Consider the following 11,186-nt stretch of genomic DNA (forward strand, 5'->3'; position numbering starts at 1 on the left):
AAGTCACACACACACATATATATATATATATATATATATATATATATATATATATATATATATATATATATATATATATTTGTGTGTGCGTGTGTGTGTGTTTGTGTGTGCAGATTTCTTCGGACATAGAAGTGCTAACGAGTAAAAGTTTGCGTATTTTGGTTGAACCTGCATGTCCGAACATGTAATTCCAAATCTTCGCACAAGGTAAATAATCTACCGCAACGTACTAATTAACATTGAGCAATTCAAACTCTCTTAACTTCATGACAAAATGCTTTTGTTTTAAATTTTACTTGGCAATCTAAGAGTTTTGCAACTGACCTAGTTGGATATAATCCATAACAGTATTACGAATTAAAAAGAAAATTGTGTGAACTAAAGTTTTAAATACTAAAGTCAAGTACCATTGTCCACTTATGCTCTAAACAGAAACATTCATTTCGAAAGCGTCTCTGCTTTATCCAAGAACCTATTGTTGATTTAATACGACGGGCCCTTCTGCATGTATGGAGATAACACTTTTCAAATGCACTTTTCATGTTAGTGTTAACTTTGGTAAAAATCGGACTGTTCCTTCTTTCATAAGATTTTTGTGATGATCGATTTTCGAGACTTATCGGAGACATTCCAATATAAAAAGCCATGTACCAAAACTCCTAGATACGTTAAGTATAATTGCATGAAATAAAAAAAAAATCCGTCCATTTATTTTGGAGTCAATAGGGAACCAACTCACGCACTCACAAAATATATATATATATATATATACATATATATATACACACACACACACATATATATATATATATATATATATCATCGTTTAAAACATCCGAAAGAAATCTACATACACACAGATATATATATATACATAGTTTATTTAAAACCCTTTGTTGATGCATAAATAGCTCAACTAAAAAAAAACTACAAAAACGGTGTATGCCACACAATATAGATCTCTGTGTAAATGATAGAGTATATACTTGTTCATATTTTATTTATTGAAATGATGTTCATATATGCCATCTAACGAGAATGGATTAATACTGTTACTCTTTTATGCGGACACGTAATAAATTTTTTGCGTTGTAGGGAGTCTAGACACGCGCAAACCAAGACTGGCTTGCCCAAATATCACGACATATCTGTTGGATGGGACGACGACTTTAACTGAAGCGAACTTCAGCGTCAATGCCTCTGACGATTCTGGCCATGTTAGCCTTACTTACGAACCGAGCACCCTTGAACTAGGTCAGCGCCCAGGTGACTACGTTATAAAGGTAACTGCTACAGACCCATCAAACAACACAGAAATCTGTTATATCCAGGTGAAAACTGAAGGTAAGTAAATCGAACATTCTGAATCGTGTTCCATCGTCCATTTCTGTTTATATGTACCTAGGCGCGTTTGCAGAGAATCTTGTGAATCTTATTTCTGACTGTTTAACTTTATTGAGCGGCACGCTGAATATTTGCACGGTCATTTCGTGCATTTCGTTTCTAAATTACCCCGGCGAGCTTATGAATCGTGGAATACATCCTCCTCAACTTTCCACCAAAATTAGCTTCTAGGTTCGCAAACTGCTGCATAATTCTTTTTGATTCGGGCGTTTTTTCCATAAATGCCGAACAAGCAGTCATGTTTATTTTTTGCTCTTTTTTTTGTCGTATTAAACCGCCATAATATAACTACTAAACACCTAATTCAAACAATTATTAAATCAGTAAACACCTTGGGGCGACTACTCATGGGAATGCATCCGAAATAATGCCGTCCGGTTTTTGACAGTAACTATCCCATCACATTATTTACGAGAGCGTAAACTGAAGACGCCTGACTAAATGATCATAAACGATTCATGAAATAACTTTATTTCATAAACTTGGAAAATTAATACAATTTCAGGAAAACACTTATTATTTCTAAAGTAGGATAGGCGTTGTTCTTCGTTCATAACAGGATGAATATAGAACAATTGATCTAAAGTTTCTATTTAAAAATGTCCTTATTTTTGTAAACTATACTTTACTTAATCTCCTTTCCTGATAACACCGGGAAACTGGCAGCTAGTTGTTTATAAAGCAGTATTTTTCGTGTTATATAATGATAAGACGGATATACAACCATACAAACTACCTACCGTAACAAACATTATCTCTGCGTCTATACGTGATATCATGGGCCAGCATATGTTATTATTACCTTTGTTGTAATCTGATTTGCCACTGTAGTCGATGCTGATTGTTACCCATCCTTCAACACAAGGGACATCACCATAAAATTATTTACTAGTTTTATTTTCTTCTATTACACAGAAAAATCTAATATTTTTAATTTAATGTTTCTTCACCATATTGCGACAAGCGCGGTCTATTTGTTTAGTTAAAATAAACGTATTTTTACACTTTACGGAACGTGTAGACGTAGAAAGTAATTATGGAATTCTGTACATAATTTTCTTATTCGGGAATGCGCTGATTGATGAAGTCACTCTGACCATGTTACTTATCCTTTACTTAATTCTCTTTCACGGGCAATGCCGGGGAACGGGCGGCTAGTTGTTTATACAACAGCGTTGGGTTTATTTTCGTTACTAATAAGATGGATATTGATCTATGTGTTCAATTAACTCAATATATTTCTGTATTTAATTAACTCAACGTATTTCTTCACTTTACGGAATGTATAAATTCATAAAGCCATTATCTATGTTAACTATTCTGTATCTAAGATCCTTTCTAAGACAAATAAGCGACACGATGAGCTAGCTCCTTGCGAAGCAGCGTTGGGTTTGTTTTTCGTTACTGACAAGTTGGATATAAAACTAAACATCTAATGCACCTTTTACATACTCTTACGGACATTGTTTCCTTATTCAATTAAATCAAGGTGTTTCTGTACTTTACGGAATATATAGATTTAGAAAAACATTATCACTATAGTAACTATTCTATACTTCAGATCCTTTGTAAGGCAAAGCCGGGGCACGATCAGCTAGTTTCCTAGAAAGTAGTGCTGAGTTTGTTATCCGTTACTGAACGTGTGTAGTACATCTAATCTTTCTTTAAACTACTATGACAAACAGGGGCTCTCTATTCATAATCTTTATCAATGATCATCACATGTTATTATTTTTCTTTTTAGATTCGCCATTGTGCTTAGTGCTGTAAATCACACTGGTTTTTAATAAACGATAGAACGTCCTGGGGCGATTCACCACCTAGATTTCCTCTGTACATGTCAGAATTGACAGAAAACATGAAGGTTAATTATGAAGAAGAAAATTATATCTGATTCAGAGAACATGCTTATAAAATCTTTAATCGCAATAGTGTAATGTTGTGACTCTTTGGCTATGATCATAGTGTAGTACCAGTGTTAACTGTGGCATGCAGAGTCAAGGGTGAAAACGCTATTATTAATTGATTTGCACGATGGCGGGTCGCTGGATCGATTATTATGATTAGAAAAATAAACGATTATATTGGGAAAAAGTGATTGACAGGCTGAATTAATAAACAGCTACAAAAGAATGTGAAAATAGAACATAGACGTAAACATAATTTTTGGTTTGCATAAACAAATAACTAGATTCTTGTTACGTCAGCTGTTAGTCTTAGATTCGTGATGAGATGTAGATTTGGGGAGATTCTAGTCAGTCGCTTGCTGAACATCAGAGAGAACGGACGACTCAAGGGGTAGTTGGTCTCTCCATTACGCAGGGAGCGGAATTTTCGCAGGCATACCAGATATGGAGACGTTGTAATCTCTAAAGATGCCGGTCTGAATCATGAAAATAAAGATTCGTATATAATTCAAGTATGTCTTTAGTTTGTTTACACCTGTTAAAAAAACTGTTGTCTTTAACAGTTTCGATACGTCCATGTCAATCGTTTCCTGTTAAAACTGCTGCATAAATATTGAAATATACACACTAGACGATCAACTGAATGATACGACGTATATACATACACGCATTCACACGTACATGAATATACAAATAAAATATAAACCCCACTATTCAACGTGTACGTCGTTATGGAACATATTCATATACACACACAACCTAACAACAGAATCATATATTAAAAAAATGAATGTTGACAGACAGACGTAATAATCAGGGTGAAACGGCAGGTTTCATTAGATTACCGAAGTTAAGCAACGGTGAGTCTGATTAGTACTAGATGGGTGACCATTTTGCAATGCGGGCCCTGTGTGTAGGAGTACATCAACACCTTCAGAAAAGAACTATAAATACCTAATATTGTCCGCTTGATAAATTTAATGTTCCCATGACATGTCCACATTCAGGGGATGCCGGTAAAAACCACTTTGAGTGAATGGCGTTTCAAAGAATACTGAAAGTCATCAATGCAAGCAGTTCCGAATAGATGGGGGATGTATATTTCACGGATTGACATTTGGTTTACGGACATTTTGACAATGAAAATTTTCAGAGTGAATATCTAACCGAATAAGGATCGAACCGCGTATATATTTTGTTTTATTAACGATCTGTGTTATGCGTATTGCTTTGCTCTTTAAAACTTACTATAGACATAATGAACGCAAAACATGATTGGATGTAAAGAAAATATGCATCGCAAATACGTATGAAATAAATTAGAATTCATGAAGTCAATATCCGATTTGCATACTCTCGTCGGAGAGCTTCGCCACAATACGGAAACCAGAACGTTCCACCAAATGACGGTTGTTCCGTTGTGTAAACGCATGTGCAGTAGCTGAGATAATTGTTAATGTTTTAATAATCGTTAGCCTTTTTTCAGATACTCTGAAGCCTTATACTATAGAAGTTAGAGAGAGTTCCTCAGCCGTGTTGAACGCAATAGATCTAGGAAAAGCGGGAAAGTGTTCTGTTGAACAGCCAAGCCACATAGAGACAGCTTGTTGGGCCTGTATGGCAGTTCTAATAATAGTATCACAAAGAAAACACCCGCTACTAATTTGTCATATACCGGCACTGAAGGTCAAAGAGGAGATAACAGCACATAAAAAAGCTTATTAAATATATCTTCAGAATTGTAATTTGGTAAGAAGATATCGTTGTACGCACAGTTTGGTTACTCATCTTGTACTAGCCAGGGTCATCCCCGCATTTGATCAACGATCTTACGAATACCGGCCTGTCAATATTATTTTTATCATATATAATTTTAATTGGTCAATAAGCATGTTACTACAAAGATTGCGGGCTATCGCTTTTGATAAATAAATTCTAGCATACTCCTTATGAAGGACTTGTATTGAATATCTAAGTATTTCTCTTTTCTAAATTTTGTTATTTGTCTCTTCAGCTCACTTGTCAAAACTGCTGTTATTATTATTATTATTATTATTATTATTATTATTATTATTATTATTATTATTATTATTATTATTATTATGTGAATTTTTATATCCTTTACATTATCTTCCTTTACTGTTAAACAACTTTTAATTGTGATTTTTCGTGTCTCACCGACTTTAGCAAATTAGGTGCAAACTATTATAACTATTTGCTAATATTTTCTCCTCTGAAGAGATGGTAGACATCGAAATCCTATAGGATAAGGTGTTATAATATTTCAAATATATTCTTTGTCTTACATAGAATAATAAAAATCTTTTGACTTGAAATTTAAACATTTCACGCCATAAATTTTGAAATTCATTGAATGACTAAAATTTGATTTATTCGCTCTATCTTGTATATCGAGCAATTTCTATTTAAGTGGGATAATACTTATAGAATATTACTGCCAGTAAGATCTTGTAAGACGCATAATCACAGGTGTCTATACCAGTTGATTAATAGATAATTTTATTCTGAAGAATATTTATATATATATATATATATAACTACTTAATTTACTCACATAAAATTATTATACGAAAGTATAGATTTATGCGTAAACTTTAAGTATTTACTTCAAAAGTGCTCAATACGTAGGTAGAGCTAGTTAGTAATTTATAAAATATATATGGCGATTAAGCTACACTGAATATTCCGTGTTTTATCCACTCTAGGGCTCTTCGGAATATTCAGTGTGGCTTAATCGCCATATATATTTTATAAATTACTATATATATATATATATATATATATATGTATATATGTATATATATATATATATATATATATATATATATTAAAGTTCAATTCTCAATTTTTAAAAAACATATGATCTTTTATTTTCTCATGAGAGTATATTTTACAGATTTGTTTCATTAGCAGTCTTCAAAAACTGTAAAAGTATGTTATCGTTGTATTCTTTAATGTAGCAAACCATTACGACAATTCTATGGAGAAAGCACATATTCAAGGACAAGCTTTACATGTCACAAACACTCAAAATCAGACCTCTAATGTCGAGCGTATAACTCCGGTTGTTGGCCAGGTGTCCATTACAGTAAAATTATTTTTAAAAAATAAATGACTCGAGTGCCATTAGCAATCATCGAAACAGAAACCAAAACTTATGAGGAGTACTTGGTGAAACTATTTTTTACAAGAAATAGAAGGCCATAAAAAATTAAACGACAATCCCTCTGAATAGCTCAACACTATCGTGTGCGTATATATATATATATATATATATATATATATAATAAGAATCTTGCCTCGACAGTCGAGCTGTATATTTGTTCCATTTCTTTCTTACGCACATTTTATCTTTCTTTTAATAATATATTGGAATTCTTTCCCATTTCCTTGTACCTATTTGTTAATTATTCCACGGATTTCTGCCTTTTGGGTTACTTTGGATCATCTTCCAATTACGCGGTTCCCTTGGATTTTACTTGTGCGAAGGGAAATTTAACAAACTTTCTTGGATTCTGCATCTTTGGATTTTACCGTCATTGGAAATTTTACCCTTCACCAGCCTATCCATTCACGTGAAATCACTTTTTTATTCACCCTATACCTTCTCCTTCACTTTTTGTTATCAAGTAAGATCTATGACTTATTTGTAGTTTCATCAAATATTTTTGCAAGAAAAATCCGTTCCAGCATTTTGCTAAATCCTACCCTCTGATGAGAAGGAAAGTATTTCTTCGAAACTCCGCGGATTAAGGACTATTCATTTATTCAGTGTTTCCTTTTTGAAATAAAATATGTTTTTAACTCTTTTTCAAAGTGTTTTTAACATGTTTTATTAACTACTTGTCCTTATATATATATATATATATATATATATATATATATATATATATATATATATATATGTGTGTGTGTGTGTGTGTATATAGTAGGATGAAGATAGTGCAGTATATGTTCTGTGGTAATGAAACTATTTTGTCATTGGTTAACTCTTCTTCTTTTTTGCTGAATAGTGCAGTACCTGTTATATACTTATAAGACAATTTTCTATGTAATTAGATACTTGGTTTGTAGGTTTTTTTCTCTCAACAGTTCTAGTGCAATTATACCATCGTTGCAGGCATTACTTACTCTTTTTTGGTAAATTCTCTGTGGCCATGAGATCAAACTCCCTAGGCTTTGTCCCCCCCCCTTCCAGCTGGGTGTTAGATAGTGTAATATGTGTTTTATTGTCATGACTTTATGCTCCCAGATAATTCTGGGGTGAAGTGCAGTATCTGTTCGTTCGTTAGCAAAATTAAAAAAGAAGAAAAACGTAGTTTTAAAATATTCTTTCATGTTTATTTAGTTTTTTATTGCAATTCTTATTACAGATTATCCGAATACGCTATGTGAATCAAGACGACTTTCCATTCCAAATTCAAATATATCCTGCCAGAAATCGTCGACGGGTAATGTCTCTTGCAGTGTCTCTTGTATCAAGGGTTATTGGTTCTTCGATGCACCAGCACGTACCACTCGAGTTCTTCAATGCAACAATTTAAAGGGGTGGAAGACAGAAGGAATTTTTTGCACTGGTAAGTATAAATACGTTTGTTCCTTCAATATTTATATTCACTGTCTAGCATAAGAATCGAGGATACATTCCTGGCAATTCGTCCAATAGAGTGTGAACTCTTTGGACAACGATGACCTGGCTCTGGAATAATGACGTATAACATTTTGCAGTTCGAGGAGTACCATCAAATAAGGCTTTGTTTTCTTCCTTTAAAATGTAGATAATTTAATGGATAATCTACCGTGGGAGTTCTACAGAGTGGTTTCGGTAGTTTTTGGACACCGGTGCATGCCCACTCATGCACAGGTTTTTCAATCTACAAATGTTTAGACTCAAAATTGGCTTACTAGTTTGCTAGAAACACAAAGGTCAAATCTTTTGAACTTTGATCCATTGGCAACTATATTTTCGGCCAAAAAAATCGATTTAAAAGCTTGTCATATATCTGAATACACTTTATGAAAAATTTCAAATGATATACCAAAAATTGGCTGAGTAATTTGGTAGAGACCGAAGAGGTAAACTTCTTTTTAAAGTTTGATCGCAATTTTGACACCTTAGTATTTATTGTTTTGGGCTCAAGTCAAGTTAAAACGTATGATCATTGTTCAAGTAATCTACATCTGAAATTTCAAGTGTTTCGACCCAAAATTTACGAAGGAGTTTCGTAGAGTTCTTGAAGAGTAAATCGTTGAAATTTGACCCTTGACAGCAGAATTTCTAGCCGAAAACTGATTAAAAAGATTTTCCCACATCTCAATACAATTTATCTCAAATAGGGAGTCTGTAGATTGAAAATTGACAGAGAAGTTTGATAGGAAAATTTACACACACGAGCACACAACCTCAGACGTACACTTTCACTTTTATAGATATATCTATATATCAATAAAAGTGAAAATGTGTGTGTGTATGTGTGTGTGTCTGTCTGTCTGTGCGTGTGTAAGCTTCCCTATCAAATAACTCAATTTTTGGTCCACAGACTCGATATTTGACATAAGGGGCATTGATATTTGCGAACATCTTTATAATCGGTTTTCGACCAGAAATTTGTCTGTTAAGTAGTCAAAGTTCAAGCATTAAATCTTTAAAATCTTTACCAATCTCCTCCGCCAATTTTGGGTCTAAACACTTGAAACTTTAGACATAGGTTACATGGACATGGATCTAACTTTATAATTTGATTTGAATCCATCACAATTAATGTTAAGATGTTATAATTGGGATCAAAGTTTAAAAAATGACTTCTGTGCGTTGTTTTTAGCGGTTGCATTTTGAAATGTCTGAACTGTGCGTAGGCAACGCGAGAATAACGTAAAGGATGAAAGTTCATATATATATATATATATATATATATATATATTTAATTTGAATAAAATAAAATTCGCATCAAGTGCGCTTGATAGTTAACAACGTAAGATTAGGAAAATAAACAAACATTTTACTTGTTTGAAATTTATCAGAAATGTATTTCAGAGGTATACTACATCTTCAGTGTGTTGTTTTTTATGTGTTTTTCCTTTTCTTATTCCTTGCATTTCTATGTTGTAAATTTAGAGAAAGAAGTTTGTTTGTAAAGAGTCGCGTGTTGTTTCTAGCGGTTGTATTTTGAAATGTTTGAACTGTGCGTGGACAACATGAGAATAACGTCAAGAATAATAGTTCATATAGAAACGTTGTTTTACTTTGAATAAAATAACTTACGCATCAAGTGCGCTAGAAAGCCAAATACAACGTAATATTAGGAAAATAAACAAATATTTTACTTGAATCCGACGTTGAATCCAACGCTTTTTAACCTAAAATGGAGCAGTTTCAATGTTTCATGGTAAATAACTGATGATCGTTTTAAGAACATTGGTACTATTGTTTGTTCATGTAATAAAACAATTCAGTGATACGATAGATTAATTGACTTACTGAAAAATAATGTTCCACAGAAGGAATTTATTTTATATAGTTTTAAGGGTTTTAAAGAATCTTCCATCACTATGCATATAAAAACTCCCAAGAATATATATATATATATATATATATATATATATATATATATATATATATATATATATGAATAACATGAATACGAAAAGTATAAAAGCTTATAACTTTTCTTTATTCGTTTTCAATTGGTGACGTGCAGGAATACAAAATAATATTATGAAAAAAAATTAAAAAACTTTTTTTATAAGTACATAATTTTCGACCGATCCTTCAGTCTTCATCGGTGTAGTGAAAGTATGAGCATGCTCAGGGAAAAGGGGAATGGAAGAGGAAGGAAGGTAGAGGAGGAGGAGGAGGAGAAGGAGGAGGAGGTATAGCCAATGAGAAGGTGCCACGTCAGTCTTAAATATATACACATATAATCCGATATATATATATATATATATATATATATATATATATATATATATATATATAATTAAAATTACAAGCAAGGACGGACCATAGAGTTTTATTATTATGATGATATACTAGAGTTTTGATGAAAAGGGAAGCAACTCTTGCCGCGATAAACAGAAAAGCTAATCAAATTATTTCCCATCATTCTAAACTTTGGATTAATAGGTCAACGTTGAGATTATTAGGATTCTTATATTACGTCACTAATATATATATATATATATATATATATATATATATATATATATATATATATATATATATCGATATTTGTTTGATATTATGAGTATCTCGATGACTCCGTCCAGTCTCGAAAGACAAAGGATACCCCTGTAAGGGCAGTTGCCCAAGTAATTGTGAGAAAAGGGTTGCGCAATCTCTAACCACACCTCCCCTGAATCGACACTGCTTGGGTCCAGTGGCTAGGAGAAGACCAGCACGACTGGTAACAATACTGAGATAAGCGGAGAGCACATACAGTACCTGGTCAATCATTTAGTACTGACCAAGCTGTACGTTGCTTAACTTCAGTTATCCAGCGGGAACCGGTATGTCAACGTGATTATGCCGTATGCCATATATATATATATATATATATATATATATATATATATGTGTCTGTTTGTGTGTGTGTGTGTGTAGATAGGATTGTGCATATTTATGTATGAGTGTATATATATATATATATATATATATATATATATATATATATATGTGTGTGTGTGTGTGTGTGTACATTTATGTGTATTTATGTGTATGCTGGTGTGGATACGTATGCGCAGCTTAAAGCGTAGACCTTACTATTAGATCTGTTAAAATACTTTTTAATATTATTTTATTATTATTTAATTATATATATATATACGCGTATAATTTATATATATATATATATATAT

The 11,186-nt window shown here is 32.5% G+C and overlaps 1 protein-coding gene across 1 annotated transcript in view; it reads left to right on the forward strand.

Moving 5' to 3' along the window:
* LOC145248918 (uncharacterized) overlaps positions 1-11,186 on the forward strand; it is a 424,846-nt gene that overhangs the window by 273,874 nt on the left and 139,786 nt on the right. The window contains exons 24-25 of the mRNA XM_080110703.1: positions 1,096-1,344; positions 7,706-7,909. Coding sequence (XP_079966829.1) covers positions 1,096-1,344; positions 7,706-7,909 — 453 coding nt within the window. The remainder of the gene's footprint in view (positions 1-1,095; positions 1,345-7,705; positions 7,910-11,186) is intronic.

This window comes from Euprymna scolopes, chromosome 27 (assembly GCF_053919585.1).
Source record: "Euprymna scolopes isolate OS-2025 chromosome 27, ASM5391958v1, whole genome shotgun sequence".
Lineage (NCBI taxonomy): Eukaryota > Metazoa > Mollusca > Cephalopoda > Sepiida > Sepiolidae > Euprymna > Euprymna scolopes.